General features: G+C 43.2%; 1 protein-coding gene and 1 long non-coding RNA gene across 4 annotated transcripts in view; one reads left to right on the top strand and one right to left on the bottom strand.

Annotated features, from left to right (window-relative positions):
• Positions 1-1,896: 1,896 nt before the first annotated feature.
• Positions 1,897-15,959, bottom strand: LOC148776027 (uncharacterized). Of its 3 annotated transcripts, XR_016038793.1 has the most exons (4): positions 15,143-15,888; positions 14,880-15,046; positions 6,108-6,151; positions 1,904-4,999 (listed from the first exon to the last, which is right to left on the bottom strand). It is a non-coding gene; the product is annotated as an uncharacterized LOC148776027 (long non-coding RNA). The 3 variants fall into 3 exon arrangements; XR_016038792.1 differs by lacking the exon at positions 14,880-15,046 and having other exon boundaries at positions 1,903-4,999; positions 15,143-15,959; XR_016038794.1 differs by lacking the exons at positions 6,108-6,151; positions 14,880-15,046 and having other exon boundaries at positions 1,897-4,999; positions 15,143-15,959.
• Positions 15,045-26,056, top strand: part of PDCD4 (programmed cell death 4) — a 30,487-nt gene continuing 19,475 nt past the window's right edge. The window contains exons 1-2 of the mRNA XM_055424671.2: positions 15,045-15,190; positions 19,803-19,909. Coding sequence (XP_055280646.1) covers positions 19,867-19,909 — 43 coding nt within the window. The 5' untranslated portion in view covers positions 15,045-15,190; positions 19,803-19,866. The remainder of the gene's footprint in view (positions 15,191-19,802; positions 19,910-26,056) is intronic.

Genomic DNA, 26,056 nt, shown 5'->3' on the forward strand with positions numbered 1-26,056 from the left:
TCTGGACAGAAATTTTATTTCCTGGTTCCTCCCTCTCTCCTTCCACAGTAGGCTTGCCACATATCTTGGGAAAAGTCCACCCTCTAAACAACAGCCAAGGCAAAATAAATTTATTGACTTGGCCAAAAAGTTCATTCCAGTTTTTGCACAAGATAGTACAAAAACACCAATGAAATTTTTGGCTAACCCAATACATTCCAGGCCAACTCATCAACAAGTATGATAATTAGGATCATTCCTACACAGCCAGCCTTCAAGAACAATTCAAAACCAAGGGATTACCCATCACTGTCCCCTTGGTTGGGCAGTGTCGAATTGTTCAGGATATTGGAAAATTTCCCATTTAAGCACCCAAGCATTATTTATTTAAAATATTTGCAAGGAAATTTTTTCTAAAATAATATTCTATAAAACTGCCTTGCTAACAGTAGAAATACAGTGCAGTCATTTGAAATTTCCTCGAAAAGTCCTTGAAGGTTCAGTTATCACAATAGTCTCTTAGGCCTGATGGCCTTCAGAGCTACTGACATGTGTAGACACGTTTGCTTGAGTGCTATTAATACATGGGTTGTGTTGCTTTTAAAGATCTTATTTCTGCTCAACAGCTTTTTTCTCCTTCTTTGCTTTCTTGGTTGCCTTTTGTGTTCCATCAGTCATCAGTTCCTAGGATGATGACGTCAGTCGTCAGTTCCTATCTTTAGCAGACCCAACTCCCTGCTAATCAATCGTTTGTCATTTGTGGTCAGCCAGGAAGTCAGAAAACCAACCATATTCTCATTATGAGAAAACATAGGTTTCAAGAGAAGAGCTAAGGTAAGCTTTTCTTGGAGTAAAGACTATGAGGTAGACTGACAGATGGATTAACTTCTTTTGATTATTCAGAAGCCTTTGGGATTTTCTTCCTAGTATTCACATTGATGAAAGCATTAGTCCCACTTTACAGATGAGGAGATAAATGCCACAGAGACAAGGTGATTGGTCAAGGTCACGATGGTAGCTGAGTGGCAGAACAAGCACTAAAACCAGGATGTCTTCCTCAGCTCCGTGGCCCTGTCAGGCCCCGCTCTGGACGTGCTCTCCTTGATGAGCCAAGTGGCAGGAGCTTGGCGGGGGCGGAATTCATCATTGTGTCTTCGTGTTTCCCACCAGTAGATTAGGCCAGCTGCAGACCCTTGCTTCTCTGGGAGGCTGAACCAAACCTATGATCCACCTGGATCCCTTCTGCTATCGACGTAGGCCCCTTCATCGTTAGAAATGAGAGCCTGGCAAACAGCTGTGTTTACATCTCGAGGGCTAGTTGAGCACAGCTGGGTCCTGCCAGGGATCGTTCCACCTTATCATCTGTAGATAGCGATGTGCTGAAGCCTGCACAGTACTGACCAGATTGCAATCAGCTGCAAAACTGAGTCCTGAGTGCGTGCACATGTACACACACACACACGCACACGCTTCTCAGGCAACTTCAGCCAATTGCAACTCTGTGACACATTCTTTCCTCCACAGGCCAACTCCATCCCAGGAGGTTGTGAGCTGAGCCAAAGCAAACTGGCAGGACAGCAAAGGTCCCAGGACACTTTGTCTGTGGAGCCAAGACCATTCCCCGGAGCTGGGTGCCGGCCTCCTGCCCCACAGGCCTCATTCTCACGTCTTTCATGCAGGGCCACAGAGGAGAAAGAGGGGCATGGGGCCGTGCAACATGCAAGAACAGGAGCAAGGGGCAGCTTCGGACCCTGCACATTGTATCCAAATCCTGAACTTCGGGGTTGGCCAAAATATTCCTTCAGGTTTTTCCATAAGATGGTATGGAAAAATCCAAATGAACTTTTTGGCCAACCCAATACTTCATGCAGGAAATAAAGCCCTTGTAAAAAATGGTGGAACCTGAGTCTTTCTCTTTAGAAATTCCACAGTCTGGTGTTCCAGGTGGTAGAGGACTAACTCTCCAGTCATCATGACCCTGATCTGCTCCCTACCCTAGTCAACAGCCTGTAACAGCTTCCCACAGCACGGCCCCATAAAGTGCAAACTATCATTCAAGACCCTTCATGCACTGGCCACAGCTTTATCTCCCTCCCAGCCTAGAATCACCCTCTTTCTGCTCTCCAGCTTCATCGTCTTTTATCTGTACCCCTCCTAGCATACTTATCACTTTCCACTGCATATTATACTTGTTTTTATGGTTCTTATCACTCCTCCTGGTCTAGTCTATGAACTCCTTAAGGGCAGGGCCTATACTTATCTTTGTACCCTGAGATCTTAAAACGGTACAGGATGTTGTGGGGTGCTCAGTAAAAATTGTTGAATTAAACCAAAAACTCTCCCCGATGGCTGAGCTCAGCTTGAGAGACACAGCGATACTTCAAATTTCCCAATGTCCCATGAGCAGGGAAGGACACCTCCAGCCTAGCTTTGTGGAGAGCATTTTAGACAGAAATCTCAAGGCCCAATCCTTCCCTTGAATTTAATTTCTAAAATTTAACAATTTTATTTTCATTAATTTTGGGGCCACTGGGCATGTGGGATCTTAGTTCCCCAACCAGGGACTGAACCCAAGCCTTATGCATTGGAAGTCTTAACTGCTGGACCACCAGAGAAGTCCCTCCCTTGCATTTTAGAGATCCAAGTACTGGGCTAGGGATGGTGGATAGTTTTTCATTTCGTTTATAGCTGAGAGAGCTGAGGTTCAGCCAGCAGAAGCCAATTTCTCAAAGTGAGACAGCTAGAGGAAGGCAGAGTTGGGATTTACACCTGGGTCTGCCTGACTCCAAAATCTATTTTCTGTTGTGAAAAGGGCCCCAGCTTCAGCCCCCCAAACACCCAGATATCCTGCTGCTTTCCCAGAAATGGGCTCTGGCTGACCAAGGCCAGGGAGGGTGTAAGCACTGAGGCAGACAGTACGTGGCTCCAGTCCAGCCTGAGTTCTGTGGCTGGAGAAGCTGTTTATGAACTTTGCCTGTCCCAGGCCTGGCAGCCCAGCCACCCCAGATGGGTCTTTTCACAGAAGACCCAACAGGCAGGTACTAGAACATCACACAGAGCCTTTGTCCCGAGGGTGCAGTGTTTCCCAGTGAGAAGTTTGCATTGGCTGTGCTGATGGGAACAGGGGAAATAGAGGCCCTGCTGCCTGCAGGGCTCTGCTCCAAGAAGGCAAAGCCTGAGGCTCCCAAGAGGGAGGAGGGCAGAGGGGTGCAGAGGGAGCTGGGGCCAACAGGAACCCAGCTAGAAACTTTGGAGAGAAAGAGCCTGGGTGGTATCAGGGCTGTGGAATAGGAACTCCTCAAGGGCTCCAGCTGGACTTTGTGTTGCCAGGCTGCACTGGGCAGTGGGAACAGCTCAGGCTAACCGGTCCTTAGGTTCAAATCCTGCCTGTTACTGCTTGGAAGGCCTTGGACTATTTTTAAAATCTTTCTGAGCTTCAACTTTCTTATCTGCTGTGTGAGAGGATAATAGAAGTATTTTGCTGGCTGTGGTGAGGCCTGACATCATGAAGTATGCTCAGGCACGTGTGGCAAAAGCTATGAATTTTTGTAAGCATTCCCTCAGTTCCCAGGTTTCTGAACTAACGCAAGGATAGAGCTCTGGAGAACACCTGGGTAGTGGTGTCGAATGACTGTTGACCGAGAAAAGGAAAACAGAATCACCATGAGTAGACCCACATTTAGAGGAACTCTGCCCCAGAAACAGCTGGGCGGGGGGGTGGGGAGAAGACAATCTGTTTCCAATTAGGGAGCAGCCAACAGAAGAGCTGTGAAGTTTAGAGTTGTTGATTGATGAAGGTTTTAAACTTGGCAGGAGTATGTGTGTGTGGTGTGTGATGTGTATGGGTGTGGTTTGTGTACATGGTGTGTATAGGTATCTGTGGTGTAAATGTGTGTGCAGTGTGTATAGTATACGAACATGGTGTGCACAGGTATACGTGGTATATTTGTGTGTAGTGCATATAGTGAGGAGGGCATGGCGACCCACTCCAGTATTCTTGCCTAGAGAATCCCCATGGACAGAGGAGCCTGGCGGGCTACAGTCCATGGGGTAGCAATGAATTGGACACAACTGAGTGACTAAGCACAGTGTACATAGTATATGTACACGGTATGCATAGGTGTGTGTACGTGAGGGATGTATGTGTATGCTATGTTTAGTGCATGTTACCTCTGCAGTAAAATTTCACCTTCTTACTGAAGACCTTGTCCTTCACCTTTAATAGAGTTTAACAGAGAAGGAAGGAAACATATTTATTACATAAAGGCTTAATCCTTTAGCATATATTTTTGGATTAAGTCTCTGAAAGGGTCCCAGATAAGGAAGGTGAGGCTCAGAGAGGCCCCCTGGCTAAGGTCAGCCATCAGTGGTGGCAGAGGTCAGCTCCAGACCCCGATCTGCCTGACCACAGTAGGTGCTGTCAACCAGACTCCTGAAAGAAGAAACACCCAGATGCAAATCGAGGCAGGGTGTTGTTGTATGGTCTGATCTTCAGGCAGCTTTCATGTGGTGTGTCACCCGAACACCTATGCTCTGCTCTGGCTCGCAGACCCACAGACTTCCTGCGAGCACTTCAACACTCAGGTTTTATTTTTGTCAGCTCTTCCTCTGCACCATGCTCTCCCCAGTGAAGCCAACCCAGTGAGAGCAGAAATAGCTCAGGGGCTGTTGGGCCCGGCCCCTGCCCTAAGGCAGAAACATCACCCCTGGCCCAGCCCATCAGGTCAGCACGTTCCCAGGACAGCTGGAGTGTTCTTCTGCACGTTCTGCCCGTATCCAGTGTGCCTGGGCTCCCGGGAGAGCTCCAGTTTCCTGCAGCTCCTGGAAGCCCCTCCAATCGCCACAGTTCCCCTCCTTGGCACGTTTTCAGCACAGCCAGTCTTCAGCTGCGAGCTCTGAAGGCAGCTTGTTGCTGTTTGTTCTCCCAGCAACTTCCTGCAGACCCAGAGAGTGACAGGCAGACATCTGCTAGGTCAGACCAGGAAGTGAAACTCCCACCGGCAGCCTCAGACGGGCTCTCCTACAGAAAATCGAAACTGAATTAGTTCCAGACGTTTATTGACAATCCCCTATTCTGTGCCTGATGCAGGAGCAGGGTTTAGGACTCTCAGGAACCCACAGACTACTGGGGAGCCAATGTGAAAACAAAAAGCTGAGCCTGGGAGATCAGCATGAGACCAGAAAGGCTTACTGTGGGAATGATGGAGAAAGAAACGCTTCATTCTGCCCTGACCTGGGCAAAATTTCTCATATTTTATCCAAGTCAGAAGAATCAGTCAGCATTCAATAAGTACTAGTAATGTTAACAGCAACCACAGTATTATTGTTAATTAGGTATTTACAATACATCAGGCATCCTGTTGAGTACTTTACAAACAGTTTTGAACAGCAGCCTTAATGCAATAGGTACTGTATGATTCAGGTGACTTTATAGGTGAGGAAACTGAGGATCACAGATAAGTAACTTGCCTGGAATTAGAAAACACAAGAGCCAGTATTTGAACCTAGTTCTGTTAATTCCAGAACCTAAGCTGTTATACTTTATAATATGTCCAAAAATTACTGGAGTATAAACAGATATGTGGCTTCCCGGCGGACACGACTGAGTGACTTCACTTTCACTTTTCACTTTCATGCATTGGAGAAGGAAATGGCAACCCACTCCAGTATTCTTGCCTGGAGAATCCCAGGGACAGAGGAGCCTAGTGGGCTGCCATGGTCGCACAGAGTCGGACACGACTGAAGTGACTTAGCAGCAGCAGCAGTGGTGCTAGTGGTAAAGAACCCACTTGCCAATGCAGGAGACATAAGAGACATGGATTCAATCCCTGGATCAGGAACATCCCCTGGAGGAAGGCATGGTAACCCACTCCAGTTTCTTGCCTGGAGAATCCCATGGACAGAGGAGCCTTGGCAGGTTATGGTCCATAGGATTGCAAAGAGCTGGACACGACTGAGATGAATTAATTAACATACACGCATGTGGGCATATAAACAGTTATAGAGTTTCTCAGGTGGCTCAATGGTAAAAAAAAAAATCTGCCTGTAATGCAGGAGACCTGAGTTCAGTCCCTGGGTCGGGAAGATTCCCTGGAGAAGGAACTGGCAACCCACTCCAGTATTCTTGCCTGGAAAATCCCATGGACAGCGGAGTTTGACAGGTTACAGTTACCTGTGGGGTCACAAAAGATTTAGACATGACTTAGCAACTAAACAACAACAACAACAAAACAGGTATATGCTATAAAACCTTGTCCCATCCTGGACCCAGTATATCTCATCTCCCCTCAGTCCTTATAGATGTAAAAGTTGTATTCGTTTCTGGTATATCCTTTCTTTACACAAACATAAACAAGTCAATAAATATTATTTGTTCCTCTTTGTTGTAAGATAAAGTGGCATATATTAACATTGATCTGTACCTAATGCATTCTTAGAGAATTTTCCACTGGCGTATATAGAGACCGTCCCTGTTCTTTCATATAGCTGTATGCTGCTACTGCTGCTACTAAGTCGTGTCCGACTCTGCGACCCCATAGATGGCAGCCCACCAGGCTCCCCTGTCCCTGGGATTCTCCAGGCAAGAACACTGGAGTGGGTTGCCATTCCCTTCTCCAATGCATGAAAGTGAAAAGTGAAAGTGAAGTCACTCAGTTGTGTCTGACTCTTAGTGACACCATGGACTGCAGCCCACCAGGCTCCTCCGTCCATGGGATTTTCCAGGCAAGAGTACTGGAGTGGGGTGCCCTTGCCTTCTCTAATACAGCTGTATAGTTCTCCATTTATTGATCCCAGCCTTTTAAAGACAAGGCAGTGTGTTCTCAACTGGGAAGACGTGGATATGCTTTGCTAAACTGGTTAAATTTCACGGAGCACCAAGGAGCAAAAGGGTGTTGAGGGAGATTTAAGATTCCCTATTTGAAGCAAGAAGATGCATATAGCACAGCCTGCCTGAACATGTGGCCCACCTGGATACAGGGACACAGACACTGCCACAGTGGTGGCTGGGGAAAGCCCTCCTGTGGAACAAGTTCTAACTTATTTTCTGGCCCTGTTCCCTGTAGCCTGGGGCTCCTGCTTTTTATGACATCTTCCCTATGTTATGCCTGCAAAATTTTTATAGAACTTCCTGTGCCTCGGATGCAGAAGACACATTGTAGTCTTAATTCGTCACCTTGGGCTAATTCTCCACTGATTGTGTAAGAGTCCAAGACCTTTACAGGTAGTACTTAGTGTTCCCAGGCCTCTAGTACTCCATGGGAAAGCTTGCCATCAGGTTGTTAAACACCTTTGAAAGTGAGCTGGAGTCAGCACTCCTTTTCTCTGAGATAGGGGATTCTCCCAGAGGATAATAATGCCTATGGGAATAACTTCGGTCCTTTGAAAAGAGGCATTTGCTTTTAAGGTCATGCTTAGTAAAAACCTTGGTGGCGTCAAAGAGGTTGTGCAGTTTCCAAAACAGTAGCCCCATCAAACACACACAGTCTCCTGTCTGTTGCCTTTGTGTTTACTAAGGTGTAGGGCTTTGAGCTTTCCCCATGCACTCATCACAGTGATAAAGCTGCCCCTACTTGGCAGTGTGGTTCCATCCTGTCTAGTGCTTAGAAATTTGCTTTCTCTATTCAAAGGATTCCTAAGAGACTGTGGCTTATAGGATAGCAGGTACTTTTGAATAGTCTCCTGGATGAAATATGCATAATTGTAGAAAATAGCTATATGCAGAAACCAAGATATCATACTATGTAGATCATCGCTCAGCAAAGAATCTGGGAGACCTTTAAAGCTCTACACCTTTAGAGCTCTCAAGTGGCCACATCCAATGAGTAGCAGATCTAGGGTTGTAATCCAGGCTTCCAGCCTTCTATCTCAGGTTCTACTGTGTCATTGCTTTCCAGGGTATATTTCATAAAATCTGAATAGATATTATGTAAAAAAAAAAAAAAAGTGCCATGGTCAAGCAAGGTCAGCAAACATTGGGTTGAAGAAAATGAAATGAGCTTACTTCTGCCAGGATTTTTCAGAACCTTTAGAAAACCATTGTTTATGGTGATCCTACAACAGGACAGATGATCAGGAGTTTTCTCCAAGTTACTTCATCCTAGAATGCTTTTGTGGTGGAACACAGGTGGAGCATATTTTGAGAGACAACACCTACTGCTTCCTCTCTTGAGTAATTTCAAGAGTTCTTAAAAGATAAATTCATGGATATGGGAGCTATGGACTTTGTTTAAGAGGCTCAGGGTCTTAAAATTTATTTTTAATTGATGATTGCTTTGCAATATTGGTTTGATTTCTGTTTATATATCTGACCTATCGAGGTCAACAAAATGGAAGGGCACTGTCATACCTGACTGGAGTGACTATTGAAGTGAAGTGAAGTGAAGACTCTCAGTCCTGTCTGATTCTTTGCGACCCCATAGACTATAGCCTACCAGGCTCCTCCGTCCCTGGGATTCTCCAGGCAGGAATACTGGAATAGGTTGCCATTTCCTTCTCCAGGAGATCTTCCCAACCCAGGGATCAAACCCGGGTCTCCCGTATTGCAGGTAGACGCTTTACCATCTGAGCCACCAGACTATTAGGATGTCCTAAAATGTCATTCCAGCTCTTTCTAGGACCACTGTTATCTCCAAAACCACCATGATTTTGATTTATTTCCCTTTCGTGGTTACTTTGAAGGCACTTGGATTCTGCACCTGGTTTGACATACCAAGGAGAGGCCAGAAGCATTTCTTGGTGGAGCATCCTCTCTGAAGGTGAGCCTAAAAGTAATAGTATGCTGTGTTCCAGAAGTTCTTGATCTTTTCTGGGACATGACTCTTTTGGGGGTCTTATTATGATTATGAATGAAGTTACAGACCCCTTGGGTCAGAAAATACATATTCATCATAAAATTTGCAAATATTGTTGACACGTTTGTGCACCCTTTGAAGCTTATCAATAAATCACTGACCTAGATTCATTGCCCTCAAAGAGAGCTTTCTGGAAATGAAACACACACCATGAACGCACACATACACAAAACAAGAAATGGTGGTAAGATTTTAAGTGGCCCTGTCAGGAGCTGCTTCTCTTTCTTTCTTTGGAATTCTTGGTTCTTAAAGCGTGCCTTGTTTCCTGCTAGTCCCTGCTATGCTGACTTTCTTTGTCAGTTGTGCTGGAGGGCTGCCAATCACGTTGTGTGAAATGTAGAATTGGGGGATTTCCTGGAGCTGCTTTAAAATGTCAGTCCTTGTTTTTCATTCTGAAACTGCCCTTTCTGGAAAGAAATAAAGGAGAAAGGAAAGAAGGAAGAAAGAGAAAGAGAGGGAGAGGGGGAGGGATGGAAGAAGGATGGAGGGAAGGAAGGAAGGGAGGGATGGAGGAACGGAGGAAGAGTGAGGGCTGAAGGCCAAGGCACTGCATCGACCCACGTGGAGAAAGGGAGCCAGCGCATACAGGAGGAGGGATGGGGTGGCTCTCTGTAACATGCCGGGAGCCAGACCTCTTGCTCTTTCCAGGCCTCAGTTCTTTCATCTGTATTCTGAGCAAGTTGGCCTCACTAGGCCATCTCCCAGGATCTTCATCTGTCTCTGACCTTCCATGGGGTTAACTTCACTTTATCATAAACATTTCATAATAAAAAGCACTATACCTCTTGGCTCACCCCCATTCTTTTCTTACTTTCCACTACTTTCTTTTTATCCCCCAAATAGATAGACGTTTGATTATTAACTTCCTTTTCTTGGTATGTTTCCCTCTGTCCAGCACTGACCTCTTCGGCCTGCTCTCCACCCCCTCAAGCCTTCCCTAGTTGTGTTTCTCTGTCAGTCAGGCTCTCATAATCATAACCCATGATCGCACCTCTTATTTCCAGCACACAGTCCACATCATTTCCATGTCAGACTCCTTGGGCCTGCTTTGGGTGGCAAGCTGCAACTGTGCAGATACAGACTAGTGGGGTGAGTAATGGCAGTTTACGTGCACTCAGAGCTCACTGGAGAAGAGGGGATGAACTCCAAAAAGTGCAGAGCCTAGCCGAGGACCCAATGCTCCAGAAGAATGAAAAAAATAAAAACTTCAGAGACACAACTGGAGAACTTCTTCTTTACTCTGACCCAACACAGTTAATTTGATGTGGGGTGTGGCAGTTTGTAGAAAGCACTGGAAGCACTGGGCTGAATGGTACTATAATTGCACAATTCTGAGGAGCCAGAGTTTTCATGAGCTTACAACTCAGGCCAGGTGTAGGAGGTGTGTTACAATTTACGGGCTTTTTGGGAAAAGATGATCTGCTGGAGTTCCTTGACCCTAATTTTGCTTATTTCTAGGTCCTCAGGTAGCAAAGGTGATCTGGTGGGGGTGGGGGAAGAACACAATGATGAATGCACCAAGAAAACCCCTCAAAACTTGAAATGGGGAAGTAAAACCTCATTAGCCTTTCTTGGTACACACTATTTTTAAACAACTGCATCTACTTCTTCATGCCATGCTTCACATGACTCTATGCTGTTTACTCTAGGAAAGAGATTCTTGAAAATGCCCCCAAGAACAGCTTCTGAACATCATCCAAAGCCTCCCAGGCCCTATGTTAATACACTCTTTCCTCACTTACAGAAAGCCCACATCTTCAAAACGGGCTCATCTGAGTCTCTGGGAACCAGACATGCGTTCACGTATTTAACTTACATCCATGAGACTCAGAGTTGAGTGGCAGAGATAATGTAGGCCAGGACGGAATGCCAGAAGGTCTGGACTCTCCCTGTCAACATGTTCCCTGCCTGTGCAAGGTTGAGACCCTAGGACTTCATCTGCACTCTGGCTCTGCTACTAACTAGGTGTGTTGATTTGAGCAACTCACTTCACTTCTCTGGTTCTCTGTTTCTCCATTTGTAAAACAACGGGTTTGGATTAGAGATCCCCCAATTTCTTTTCAGGATAAAATATAAATTCCCATGGTTACAAGTAATCTATTCAAGTCTCATTTTCCTCATCTGTAAAGCAGAGAGAGTGATACCTGCTTGTGGACTTCACAGGGAGGGGGCGAAAGTGCTCAGTAAGTGTCAACACAAATGTCAGCTACTGTCATCTTTAGGATTCTTTTTGCAGCTCTCTCTTTCTTCAGAGCATGTTTTTCATGCCTTTTACCATTTGTGCTAAAGAACAACTCAGTGCCTTACAGGAATTCCTGGAATTCAGTTTTTGGTTTGACTGAATAGGAGGCAAGATGTCAGTTCAAGCAGATAAAGTTGTTGTAAGCGACAGTAGTGTCTGAAAGTTCTTTGGAAGGAAGTGGGCAAAGGCCTCCCGTAGTGCCCAAAGAGGGGTGGCTTCTTCTTGATCTCATTTACGGGCATGAACACTGCTTACTAAGAAACTTGTGTTCTCAAATGGGGCTTTGCCCAGTGAATGAAAAGGCCTTAGAGGGTTCTACAGGCAATAGCAGTAATCTGGGGTGCTTATCTTTTGCCTAGCATCTGTACCTTTCTAAGCAATTTATCCACATTAGCTCATTAGCACTCCCAGCCCTACACTGGCCTTCGGGATGGAGGGAGGTGATATTATCTGAGTGTTGCATTCAGAGAAAGCCCTGGGTTGAGAATGATAGTCCCTCTGTTCAAACCTGGTAGAATTCTCCCCTGCCACCACAGCAAACCTTCTCATCACTTGTCCCCCCACTACCAGAATCCCAGAGGTGCCATCTTAGTGCCTTGCCCAGTATCACGGGGTATCAGAAGTGAAATAGCTCTTTCAAGAGTCCCTGGAGGGCCAACTCCCTTACAGTGCAAGAAATCGAGACATTTGATCAAACCAGAGGGGAAGTGAAACAACCAAAGCAACGCAACTAGCTTTGGACACAGTCAATAACTTGTCTTAAGAGGCATAAAACTAGAAACCACCCTCATCCCGCCCCCATACACCTTAACAAAGTAAACACTCTTTGTGCCCCAACAGAGAAGCCTGATAGGCTTCGGTCCATGGGGTCGCTAAGAGTTGGACACGACTGAGCGACTTCACTTTCACTTTTATGCATTGGAGAAGGAAATGGCAACCCACTCCAGTGTTCTTGTCTGGAGAATCCCAGGGATGGTGGAGCCTGGTGGGCTGCCGTCTGTGGGGTCGCACAGAATTGGACACGACTGAATCGACTTAGCAGCAGCAGCAGCAGGTATCAACTAATGCTTAAACATGAAGGGTCTGGGGAAGACAAAGTACATAATGTCTAACTGACCACACAGCCCAGAGTTTCTGTGGCCACCTCTGAAGAGTTATCTCATCCCCAGCCGTAGCAGTGACCCTTCATCTCTTAAGCTCCTGCAATGGGTCATTTTTAAAGGAAATGAAAGTTGTAGTTCCATCATTCAGGAGAGAATGAATTACGGGGAAGGGCTCTCTCCTTTTCTCTCATTCAGCAGCCAAATTAATAGAACCCCCAGGAACAGGGCTTTAGGAAATGGAAAAGTCAGTTTGTGAGCAATTATAATGTGAAATGAAAAGGTACATAGTGATCCAAGAGCTTGGGCAGCTCTACGCTTCAGATATCACCTCCCCTAATGTAGAACACGATGCCTTTTGCCAAGAACACACCTGGATCAGCTCTGTGCTTTTCATAGAACTAGCACACAGTAAATATCTGAGGATTGATTTAGCGGTGCTTGGTTGGTGCTTTTTCATTTTTCAGCTTATTCTGTTTTTTCAATTCTACAAGCAGCCAGTGTTCAAAACAGCTGGGAGGAATGTTGATGATAGAGGCTGTCATCTGTATATTTCTAACTGGTTTCCAACACTGATTCTGTTACTTTTGTTCTGGATTTAAGTCAGTCAGAAAAATGTTACTGAACTTCCTACTCTAGTCCCTCAAGATTCTCAAGGCACATCAGATTCTGAACGATACAGAGGAGAGTTGGGGCAACAAACAAAACAAAAAACCAAAAACCAGTTTTAGCTTTACTTAAGCAATTGATTTTCAAGTCAACTTAATTATGAAATAATCCCTCCTCCATTTAAAAAATATCCATAAAAGTTCCACAAAATTCAGGTTCTTTGCAAAATATCCTGGGAACTAGTAACTGAGGCCAATTTCTGAACTTTACTGGTGGAAAAACAGAGGTTCCAAGCGGGGCTGAAGTTCTCACACATAGCTAGTGAGGAGAGTTAGGACTAGAACCCTACTTCCTGACTGCCTGGTCCAAACTGATCAATCACATCCAACAACAGGGCATTCCCTAAGGTGGGTCCTGGGATGCCAGGCATCATGGGTAGCCTTTGAGATAATAGGTAAAAAAGAATGTGAACATTTTACTTTATAATAGGTCCTTTTAAGGGTAATTTTCTTGAAGATAGTGGTTGTTTTAGATGCTTTTAGAAATAGGTAATCATATTCTACTCTCTCGTTATCTCAGTTCTTGGAGTGCTTCCCCACTGCAGCCTGTGTGTGCCATAGGTTATATGTTAAAAGAATAAAAGAAAGAATCTGCAGGAATCAGAAAAAGAGAAACCAAGCAGAAAGAGCAGGACGGATGAAAGAAAAGAGTCAGCAGTCAGTGCTCAGTGGAGGACAGAGGTACTCTGTCAGAGAAGGGAATGGAGAGTTGCAGGTGATGGGAGAAAACAACAAAATGAAACTGACTTTTGATCAGGAAGCTTTGCTTTTAAACAGCAACTGGTAAAGCTAATTCAGAGCCTGGCCATGCCAGGAGGTGAGGATGAGCACCAGTGGCTAAGAACCTTTGTGAACCTGGATCAAATTGGATTTATTGCACTGTTACAGTAAACGTGCAAGACATTTTTTAAGCCCTACAACAGTAACAGATGAATAACACAGGTCTCACTCTCAACGAGGTGAAAGGCTAACGGGGAATAAGAGAGACTCAGATAAAATGCCAGGTAGAATGTGAGCAGTGTCTCTATAGGTGCAACAAGTCCAAACTGTGAAGAATCAGGGGACTGGAAGATCATATCAAAACATATGGAACAGAGGGTGGTCCAAGTGGATTTCAGTCGGTGGTGTGTGTGTGTGGGTGTGGACTGGGAGTGGTGTGGAGAGATACGACTAGAAAGTCTTGCTGTCACAGCCAAGGGGCCATGAACGTCGGGCTAAGGTGAGGCTCCAAGCAGGTAGCGGGAAGCTGGTGAAAAAGGTTTTTGTTTTGTGTATGTTACAAATGATTCCCAGGCAGGGTGACTGGCAGAAAGAGTTAAGCCAGGAGAAGGAGCCTGCTGGTGGGGGAGGATGCAGTTTGGTTCCAAAGAGGCTATGGACACCCTTGAGATGTTGCACATCAAACAATCGGAAAATCTGGCTGCAGATCCTGGCTGAGTCCTCTCCCAAGAGGACAAGAGACAGCAGAAAGTTCTGGTGGTTGTCTCAGGTTACAGGGAAGCTAGGGAAGATGTGAGGAAAAGACTAGCCAAAGAGAACCTAGACAGCAGGAAAAGATGCAGGAACAGTCACGGGAGGCCGAAGTTTCAATAACGAAATTATAGCCATGGTTGAAAACCTCAACCTTGGAGCCGGAAACGTGTGAGTTTGAATCCCAGGAAGCAGAGTAGTCACATTTAGCAAAGGGACTTCAAAGAGTTTTTGAGTCTGTTTTCTCATCTATGAAATGTGAGTGGTTTCTACCTCAAAGTGTTGAGAGCATTCACTAATATTCTTAGCATGGGGTTTACACACAGTAGGAGCTAAGCGGGAGAAGGAATTAGAGAAGTTAAGAGTATTCCCCTGAGGAGCGTCTGCAAATGGAGGCCGGGACCCTCAGGAAGCCCAAAGCCTTTGCTTCAGCCGAGGCTGCTGACCGGCGTGGAAAGAGGATGGGTGCCCGCAGCTTGAGGCCTTGCCCTTCCGTCCTCGCTTTCCTCCAGCCGGGCCTCCCAGCAGCCCCCCGCCCCCAACCTCCCTAGTCACTCGGCTCCCTCACCAGCCAGGCCCCAAAGCCTGATGCGCATGCGTCCTCCCGCGCCCTTGCCCAGCTTTCCACGTTTCACTTCCCTCCTTTTCCCTCCGCAGCGGCAGCTCCATCGCTACGATTGGCCAGAAGACCTCCTCGGGTTGGCCAATAAACGGCGCCCTGTCGCCCCCGTGTTACTGGGTAGAACAAAACAAAAACAAACAGAGCGAGAGGGGTCAGAGACGCGCGCAGGCAGCGACAGACGCTGAGGTGCGGGGTCGGGGCCGGCTCACCAGGGATCTGGGCGAGCAACAGCGGCGGCGACGGCGGCGGCCTGAGGGGTCAGTAGCGGCGGCTCGGCTCGCGCGCTCGGGAGGACTGCGCCCTCTCCCACAGCCCCTATTTCTTCAGAGGCATCCGCTCGTTGGGGGGCGGGGGCGGGGAAGGAAGGTGGGGGGTCGTGGAGGAGGCGGCCGAGTCCGGGTCGGGCCGGCCGCGCCGGCGTCCGCCGCCTCCTCGGAGCTCCGCAGGCCCAGCCGCGTCCGCCCCAACGCCCTGGGCTGCGGAGAACCGGCCCCGGTGCCCTCCTTCTCGCCCCGGCCGGGAGCGTGGCGGCGCGGGCCCGCCCCCTCTTGGACCCCCCTCCAGGCTTAGCGGGGCTCGCGGGGCTCTCGCCGTCTAGGGGCTCCCCGCCCCCCAGAAGGCCGACTTTTCATTTTCCTCTGGGAGTGGGCGGCGGGAGGCTGGTTTCTGGCCCGACTGAAATCCTGTGAGGAAGGTTTGCGCCCTCCCCGCCCTCCTGGTCTCCTTGGGGGCCCGCTCTGAAGATGCGGCCCGGCGTTCCCAGACCCGGCCCGCCGGAGCCCGGGCCCGGCCGCCCGCGTCCAGCACCCCGCGGGGGTCGGCCTGGCCTGGGGGCTGCAGGAGCCCGGGCCTGCGCGGCTGGGAAGCGGGCCGGGCCGCAGCGGGAGGGGCTGCTGGGAGGCGGCCACGTGCCCGCCATCCCGGCCCTGCGAGAACTTCGCGGTGCCTCAGGTTGGGTATATAGGGTCCCTTGTTTAGTTTAAATGAAGTCTCCCGGAGAAAACAAAGGGAGGGAGCCCCCTTTCTGTGTAACGTGTGCTCTGTCTGCTGCGTTTGTCTATATGATGCTGCGGTGTATGCGGGGAGGCTTTTTTGGTTTGTTTGCTTTCCAAGAGCTTCAGAACTGCCTTCGGAATTCAAAATCACTAGGGCCTGTCTCCCCTGGCCCTAGTGAGAACTGACTGCGTAGCCAGCAGTTGTGAGATACTGACAGGAGTAAAATGACTAAAAATGCATCTTCCTCTGGCGGGGGGAAATGTCACCCCGTTTTCCCCTGCATTTTCACTGTTAAATTAGACTTTTGGCATTCTTACGTAAGGCTTTTTGGGAACCCACCACTCACTTTTTAAAGGATCACTACAGATATGTTGTAAATTTACTTATTGATATTTGTGCCTTTGAGCTTTCCTGGCGGCTCAGTGGTGAAGAATCTGCCTGCCAATGCAGGAGATGCTGGTTCGATTCCTGGCTCCGGAAGATCCCTTGGAGAAGGAAATGGCAACCTACTCCAGTATTCTTGCCTGGGAAATCCTATGGACAGAGAAGCCTGGAAGTATGCAGTTCATGGGGTTGCAAGAGTTGGACACAACTCAGCGACTAAACTGCCACCACCATTTATGCCCTTAACTTTACTTTTTTATAGGTTTATTAAATTCCTTAATATCTTAGCAGGCATCTTTGAATTTTATTTTGGTTCTGTTGTAATGAGAAAGGAAAAATAGTTGCTAAGAGTGAAAAAAATAAATGACATTTTGCTGTTTTCCCTCATTTTTGCATAATTGTGGTTTAAGTGGCTAGTTAGCAGTGATTGTAGCCCTGGAGTGAATACAAGTACTTTTCTAGTTAACATATGGCCTAAACTTCAAAAAAATGTCGAAGTAGTTTATGAGGTATATTTCAGGAAATAGATTTTTTAGGGGAGATAGGATGGGAAACTGAGGCTCTTTTTGGGAATGTCTTGGAAATTGATGCTTCTGCTCATATGTTTCTGTGAAACACAAGGGATAAATGAAAACTGTTTAATTTCAGCCTTTAATTTTGTCTGTTTTTTTGAAAATGTTCTAGTTTTGTGTGAAGAAAGTGGAGTTTAGATTTCTTTTTTTTTGCTTTACATTTTTCTTAAGTTTGGGGCAAAAATCTTACGGATTATTAAGTAACTGGAAGCTCATTACTTTAAAGACAGTAAAAACATGGGGCTTACCTTTATCCTTCTGTAAATTCTTCTAAAACATCTTGTGTTGTTACCAAGTGTCCCTGGGTTCTTGAACGTGTTAATCATTGCCAGAAGACCCAGACAGGGCTTTTTGTTGTTATAGTTATTTAATAAAAACAAACTTGATAAACTATAGTCATTACCTGATAATGTTCTTTGTCCAACGGAGTGTCTTTTGTGTAATAATTTAGATATTATTTTTAGTGTTAGAAAAACAGTATTTAAAATTTTGATATGACAGCAGAAGTCTGTTTTAATAAGCTTCTCTCTGGTAACTCTAAAGAGTATTCCTGTGGGTTATTAAAATGTTGTATTGAGCTTGTGCGCATGGAACTGGATTTAGAAGGTCAGGGTTCTAGTCCTGGTTCTTCCAATGAGCACTTTCTCTGATTCTGTTTAGTTGTGTGAACAGTGGAGTTCCTACCTCGAGATTATTCTGAGTGGTACATGAAATAACGCATGTAAAATTGTTTTTGAGTTATAAGGGGCTTTTTAAACATCAGTTATATACTTTATTAGCTAAGTTCTGCAGAAAGTGTCCTCTTGAAGATTATACTTGTATCAAGATTGAAGAAGATTTTTAAAATATAACTCAAGTTTAAAAATCTCACACACATATCATGTGACATTTTCTCTTTCCAAAACATGTGATTCATCTACTGAAATGAAATAGATTTGGCATTTTCAGCCATGGAGGACACTAATGTTTTAGGTTTACGAACTCTTTTTGTTCATTTATCTTTATGTACGTATTTCTAAGGTTCATTGTTTCCCCCTAAATCTGAAGTTGGTAGGAGTTATGATACTGAAAGATATTTATGTAGAATCCATATTTCTGTTTCTTCTGAATAGAACGATAGTGATTTCACCATTTTCTTAACTTCTGAAGCAATATGGTAGCATCCCAGTAGGCTAAGGATTATGCCACATTAAGAAACTTAAAATTTTAGCATAAGGTATGTGTTCATATTTGTTTCACAAAATAATACCCTTTTCTGAAGGAAAGGGCTGTACAATTTACAAGATGTTAAAATGGTGTATGTTAAGAAATGTAAAAGTCGGTTTTTACTTTGAGTTGCAGGAGGCATATCATTTTTCTAAAATGACAACTAATAGTAGGTTATGTTACATGAAAACTAAATGCTTTTTTGTAATTAGTTTATTAGTCATTCTCTTTAATTTGTGCATTTTATAGCTTTAAATAGTCACTAGACTTCCCTAGTGACCCAGATGGTGAAGAGTCTGCCTGCAGTGCGGAAGACCTGGTTTGATCCCTGGGTCAGGAATCTCTCCTGGAGTAGGAAATGGCAACCCACTCCAGTATCCTTGCCTGAAAAATCCCATGGACGGAGGATCCTGGTGGCCCCCAGTCTATGGGGTCGTATAGAGTTGGACACAACTGAGTGACTAACACACATACCTTTAAAAAGGGCAAACTGCTGGTGAAATTATAAGTGACCTGAATGACATATCTAACTTGCTGCTGCTAAGTCACTTCAGTCGTATCCGACTCTGTGTGACCCCATAGATGGAAGCCCACCAGGCTCCCCCATCCCTGGGATTCTCCAGGCAAGAACACTGGAGTGGGTTGCCATTTCCTTCTCCAATGTGTGAAAGTGAAAAGTGAAAGTGAAGTCGCTCAGTCGTGTCCGACCCTTAGCGACCCCATGGACTGCAGCCTACCAGGCTCCTCCATCCATGGGATTTTCTAGGCAACAGTACTGGAGTGGCTTGCCATTGCCTTCTCCGATATCTAACTTATGTTACTTCTAAACAGATACTTAAGTACTCTAAATCACTATTTAAAAAATATTTCCAGAGAGATTCTAAAATTGTATTTGGTTACACCTTCTGGTGATAATTTTCATGAGAATGTATTTTGATAGTCTTTTTTCAAACTGGATTTTTATTGCTAAGTTAATTGTCTAAATAAAAGGTAACTGATTTCATCAACTAGGACCTTCCAGCATTAGTAATATTCAAACCATTTTGAAATCAAGATCTAAAATATTGAGGTGATAATGTTATTGTACTTACTCTTTTCTTAAGTAGGTAAGATTTTTAAAAGGAATAAGTTTTTCAAATTATAAAAATAATGCTCTCATAGAAAATACAAGTTTAAAAAATTTCTTTGTAACAGTAATTATAGGTGCCTCGGTGATGAAATGGCAGATTTATTTGCTTTCAGATATGTCTTAGTGTAAAAAATAAGATAATCCTGTCTTTTTTTTTTTTAAACCAAAACTGTGTTGTTTGCATTTTAAAGTGTTAGTTCTTATAGTTAATTGGCAACAAACTATTCAATATCTAGATGTAGCAGATTAATTATGAGGCCTGGTATTTTTTAAAAATTTGGAATGTGTATCTACTTTAACTTGAAATAAGCATGTTTAGCAAATATATCTTTTAATTCCAAGTTACAGGGGTGCTTTGCCACATCTAGAAATATGGACTTTTTCTTATCTTTTTGGACACAGGTAAACTTATCAAGAAGAGTGAAACCAAATGTTAATTAGGGGAAGTAAAGTGAACTCTTAAAAAAAAAAATGGAATTATGTGGTGATTTTTTTTTTTTTTAAACAGTCTGAGTAAGTAAATGGACCTTAATTATGTGAGTTTGGAAGATGTTGAAGTTTTTCTTTTTTTTCTTTTTAAAGAAATACCTCCCAAAGGAAGAGTTCCATTTGGTAATTTAATCAGTGCAAGTGAAATTAAGGAACAATGGATGTAGAAAATGAGCAGATACTGAATGTAAATCCTACAGGTAAGTAATTATCTTGAATCCTGACTGTTGTGAGCAAGTTTTAGGCCATTCCAAATTTTATGAAAACATCTTTTCTTTAAAAACCATCTTAACTCATGCTATAAGAAATCAGGTCATATTATTTTAAAAATCAAGTTGGTGATTCTTATTTTTATGAAATTCATCATATGTACTTTTCTGTGTGTCCTTTCACATTTCATACATTTGTTCTCCAGTATTTATAATAAACTCTATGGTGTAGATCAGAAAAGAATAGTGAACCTGATCATTACTATGTTCATATGGGCTAGTTAGTGGTTTCTATAATATAAACTATTATTGGTATCATCGATATCTTTCCTAACTAATAATTTATTATAAATTAACTGTATTTTCCCCAATTTTCCATGATGCTTCAGTAGTACATTATTGTAAAAATGATTTTGTAGATGTCCAAAATAACCTTAGATCACTTAAAATGTGTATATACCTTTTAGGATAATCTTTGTAGAGAGCTAATTAGAATTATGAAATATTCTCAGTAGTGAGAACTTTTCATGTTGGTACATTTTAGGTAATTCTTTGCTTCATGATTAATACTGAAAAAAATCTCCATTGTAATTCATTTTTTAATATTACAGCTTCATTTTTCAATGATTTTGATTCACTGTTGTGTCCAGTTATATAGTGATCTGAATTCACACTTTGAAGTTGAAGCTTCTTTGCTATTTTAAGTGTGCTAGAAAATTATTATTGAAAAAAATTAACTACAATAATTAATGATTATTTTGGTGTTGCTATATACAATAGCTCTATGAATACTTGTTTTTTAGGATTATAAATGGGTCTTATGTCCCTGCTTCGTTGAGGCAGGAATAGTAATGATAAAATTTAAGAATATATTTCACAGATGGATGATTGTTTCTTCTCTGTACTGTCTAGTATGATAGCCAGTAGCCACATATGACTACTCAGCTCTTAAACTGTGATGTACCTGAATTGAGGTATATTGTAGGTGTAAAACTTTTTCTATTGGTTACATGTTGAAATGATAAAATGGATCTATTACATTAAATAAAATATATTAAAATAAATTTGAATTGTTCCTTTTTAGTGTTTAATAGGAATATTAGGAAATTTAAAATTACATCTTTGACTTGCATTATTTATTAGGTAGCACAGCTCTAAGTTTTATACTGTTTTCTAATTGTAACAAGTTTTCTTTCTAACCTTGTTCTTGGGGTGTCTGCTCAGTACTTCTTAAATACTTCACTACTTGGATGAGCCTTAGACAGTCTTTTGCAGTCAGTTTAACCTGTAACAGTCCATGTTAGACAGACTAGTGTATTAATTCCAGCTTCTGCTTTTACCAGCTATGTTACATTGGGGAAGTAGGTTATGTGCTTTGACCTTCAGTTTCTTCATATGTAAAGCTGGAACTGTAAATAACCTGCTTTAAAGGCTTATTACTGGGATTAAGTGAGATACTGTGCATGTGTGTCATGCCCATAGCATGTATTATGTATGTCACAAATGAAAATGTGCTTATATTGTTAAATATAATAACATAATTCAGTGGACTAGTAATTGAAAGTGTGATTGTCTGGTACTGTGGTGTATGTTGGGTTGGTTATTGAAGATGTTAGAGAATTCAGAAAGAAAGATTTAGTACATAGTAGAAAATGACTTTGAAGTCACCACATTCTGTACTCAAGGTTTTTTTTATCTTTTAAACTTGGGTTTTCTTAAAGTCAGATCAATAGTGGTTCAGTTCAGTCATGTCTGACTCTTTGTGATACCATTTCTAAAACCAGCTTGAACATCTGAAAGTTCACGGTTCACATATTGCTGAAGCCTGGCTTGGAGAATTTTGAGCATTACTTTACTAGCCTGTGAGATGAGTGCAATTGTACAGTAGTTTGAGCGTTCTTTGGCATTGCCTTTTTTGGGGATTGGAATGAAAACTGACCTTTTCCAGTCCTGTGGCCATTGCTGAGTTTTCCAAATTTGCTGACATATTGAGTGCAGCACTTTCACAGCATCATCTTTTAGGACTTGAAATAGCTCAACTGGAATTCCATCACCTCCACTAGCTTTGTTCATAGTGATGCTTCCTAAAGCCCACTTGATTTCACATTCCAGGATGTCTGGCTCTAGGTGAGTGATCACACCATTGTGATTATCTGGGTCTTGAAGATCTTTTTTGTACAGTTCTTCTGTGTATTCTTGCCACCTCTTCTTAGTATCTTCTGCTTCTGTTAGGTCCATACCATTTCTATCCTTTATTGAGCCCATCTTTGCATGAAATGTTCCCTTGGTATCTCTAATTTTCTTGAAGAGATCTCCAGTCTTTCCTATTCTATTGTTTTCCTCTATTTCTTTGCACTGATCACTGAGGAAGGCTTTCTTATCTCTCCTTGCTATTCTTTGGAACTCAGCATTCAAATGGGTGTATCTTTCCTTTTCTCCTTTGCTTTTCGCTTCTCTTCTTTTCACAGCTATTTGTAAGGCCTCCTCAGACAGCCATTTTGCTTTTTTGCATTTCTTTTTCTTGGTTATGGAACCCCAAAACTTAGGTAAGTATATAGCAAAATATAAAAGAGCAATTGACGTAAAATGGGTTAAAATTATAATACCTAATATATAAAATATACCTAGATATATCTACTGCTCAAGATACATAAATGTATATTTGAAAGGATATTAAAATAGTTGAAGAAACTCAAGTGTAGGAAATATGATTAAATTGAATACTTTAGTACTCTGAGGGACATTTTAATGCATTGTTATACTTCTAAGAGAGGCCTTTATCTTCTGGTTGAGTTTGGTGGCTCACCTTAATTGTTGAATAATGAAAGCAGTATGTTAGAGATAGGTGTTTTAATGTTTGCTTTGGTCATCCATTCTTATGTGAAACGCCATCTAGCTTGTCTGATCCCTGATCTTTCCTTCTCCTTCCTCTTTTTCTTTTTTCTTCTTTGTATTTTCCCTCATTCCCTGTTTCTTTAGCTGTCACCACTTTGCTGCACTCTAGCTTTATATTTTCTATAGTGAACAGTCATCTAAGATTCAAATGTGAGTTTGAATCTTATTCTCTGTCCTTTTTAGGTATGTAACTTTTAATTATAGACCATGTAGGTAAAGTCCTTGTGACCTGCTATGTAGTAGGTACAATACTGATGGTAATGATAGAAGAAGTATACAACTACTATGGCTACTGCTACTTTTACTACTAAGAGCCTTAGTAGTTTAGGTCTGGTGGTTATGATGATGCCCCAAACTGACCCTCTAGCACTGGCTTCCTTTCCTAGTCTAAACTTTTGAAATACTGTTTTTTTTTTTAAAATTCTGTTTGAAAGCCCTTTATTTTGTCTTTAAAAGTGCTAACCTTTTTATTTACCTCAGAGTTATTACCGTTGCCCTTTCTAGTTAGTTCATGACTAAATACAGCAACATTTTCTTAGCTGGTCTCTCATTTGACACTTTCTATTTTTTCTAATATATTCAGTATTCCTTTGCAAACTAATTATGCCATATATACCTATGATATCAAATCTAAACTCTGACCATTTGAATGTGGAAGTGGTCAGCAGCTATTCCAGTGATTGGGACAGAATCAAAAAGGACCTGACGTTACAAGGTGATGAGTTTACACTTGATTTCGACCCAATAGGAATACTTTCAAAGGGTTATCAGTGGGAGAAGATCAGTCTCCACGCAGTTTGGAGAATGGTTTGAGGATTCAGGGCAGGAGACTATTTATGAGACTGCTCAAGTAGTTTGGTGCTTCTTAATGTTTTTGTTTTGTTATTACCACAGGATTTGTGCCTGTTTTACTTTTTTTCAAGAATTGTAAAGGTTTTAACACACCTGTGGTTCTCTTTATAGGTTGATTTAAAAAATCTTTAGTTTCTACATATTACCTTAAACATTTGAAAGCCCGTGCATATAGATTTGACACATCTTAGTTACACTTGGAAATTTCCTAAGACATTTGAGCAAGCTTCAGGAGTTGATGATGGACAGGGAGGCCTGGCGTGCTTCAATCCATGGGGTCACAAAGAGTTGGACACAACTGAATTGAAGACATTTGAAGGGCTTTCCAGGTGGCACTAGTGGTAAAGAACCTGCCTGTCAATACCGGAGACATAAGAGACATAGGTTCGATCCTTGGCTTGGGAAGATCTCCTGGAGAAGGAAATGGCAACCCACTCCAGTATTCTTGCCTGGAGAATCCCACGGACAGAGGAGTCTGGCAGGCTACAGTCCCTAGGGTCACAAAGAGTTGGACATGACTGAAGCAACCTAGCACACATAAGACCTTTGAAAAGGGATTCGGCTCTGAGTTGAGTTAGCTATAATGAGCAAAACTCAGGCCCAGGGGTAACTAATTCACTAGCTTTCTGACGCTTGAAAAGTTTTCAGAGTAAAGCCAATTGTTTCCATGTTATTTGATCCCCATTGACATTAGAGTAGATAGTATGAAGGATACTCTGCTAGCTGCTGCAGTTACAAAAACATACAGTATAGACATGGTTCCTCTTTTGAGCCTTATGACTTATTTGGAAAAGCACGACTAGTATATAAAAAGAAATAAAGTGATTTCGTGAGGTGGTAAATGAGCAGTATGTGAGTGTTACTGTGCCTAAAATTGTTAGAAAAGTTTTCATGGAGGAAGTAAGACTTGAGCTGTATATCCTAAAGGACTTTGGTAACTGGAAAAAACAGAGAGGATGACATTTTAAACAGAAAACCATTGGGAACTGTGAATGCATTGCTGTCTTTCAGGGGATAGTGTGTAAATTTTATATAGGCTAGAAGATATTTAGAGAGTGGTAAGCATATTAAAAAGCTGAGACATTACTTTGCCAACCAAGGTCCGTCTAGTCAAGGCTATGGTTTTTCCCGTGGTCATGTATGGATGTGAGAGTTGGACTGTGAAGAAAGCTGATCGCCGAAGAATTGATGCTTTTGAACTGTGGTGCTGGAGAAGACTCTTGAGAGTCCCTTGGACTACAAGGAGATCCAACCAGTCCATTTTAAAGGAGATCTAGCCTGGGTGTTCATTGGAAGGACTGATGCTAAAGCTGAAACTCCAATACTTTGGCCACCTCATGCAACGAGTTGACTCACTGGAAAAGAGTCTGATGCTAGGAGGGATTGGGGGTAGGAGGAGACGGGGACGACAGAGAATGAGATGGCTGGATGGCATCACCGACTCGATGGACATGAGTTTGAGTGAACTCCGGGAGTTGGTGATGGACAGGGAGGCCTGGCGTGCTGTGGTTCATGGGGTCGCAAAGAGTCGGACATGACTAAGGGACTGAACTGAACTGAAAGTAAATATGAGTCAAGTTTGGAGAAATAGAACTTCGAGATAATGGCTTTGAAAGCAGTGATGAATGAGCAGTTTGGCTCAATAATCACAAATGATCACTTATTTGCCAAATGCCTTTCAACCTCTTTGGATTAGTAACATTTTCTAAGTGTCCATAATTAATCATGAGATATTTGGCAAGTTATTTAAATACTCTTATCCTTAGTTTCCTTGTCTGTATAAATGATGCAATAAATAGCTCTCAAACTTGTGGGTAAATGACAAAATGCCCAGCCTAGTGCTTGGTAAATAATAGTGAAGTGAAGAGAAGTCAAGTCGCTCAGTCGTGTCCGACTCTTTGCGACTCCACGGACTGTAGCCTACCAGGCTCCTCCGTCCGTGGGATTCTCCAGGCAAGAGTACTGGAGTGGGTTGCCGTTTCCTTCTTCAGGAGATCTTCCCAACCCAGGGATCGAACCCGGGTCTCTCGCATTGGAGGCAGACGCTTTACCATCTGAACCACCAGGGAAGCTCAACTGGAAAATAATAGGCATTCTGTAAAAGTTTATCTACCTTCTCTCAAGAGCCTTAGTCTTTTCTGTCTCCAGCTGCTTAACTGTCTTAGCTCATAAAAGTTTCAAAGGTTTTATGTTTGTGTTTATATTAACACAGGTTTTATAATGTAAACACATGAGATAACGCACTTTCTGTAAACACTGTTCATTAACATTCAATGCCTTAGTTTACTTTCCTTGATACTGTGAAGAATAATCCTGGTTCAGTTCAGTTCAGTCAGTCAGTTGTGTCCAACTCTTTGCAGCCCCAAGGACTAGCACGCCAGGCATCCCTTT

This window comes from Moschus berezovskii, chromosome 12, assembly GCF_049115385.1.
Source record: "Moschus berezovskii isolate FMDL1 chromosome 12, NW_MosBer_1.0, whole genome shotgun sequence".
Taxonomy (NCBI): domain Eukaryota; kingdom Metazoa; phylum Chordata; class Mammalia; order Artiodactyla; family Moschidae; genus Moschus; species Moschus berezovskii.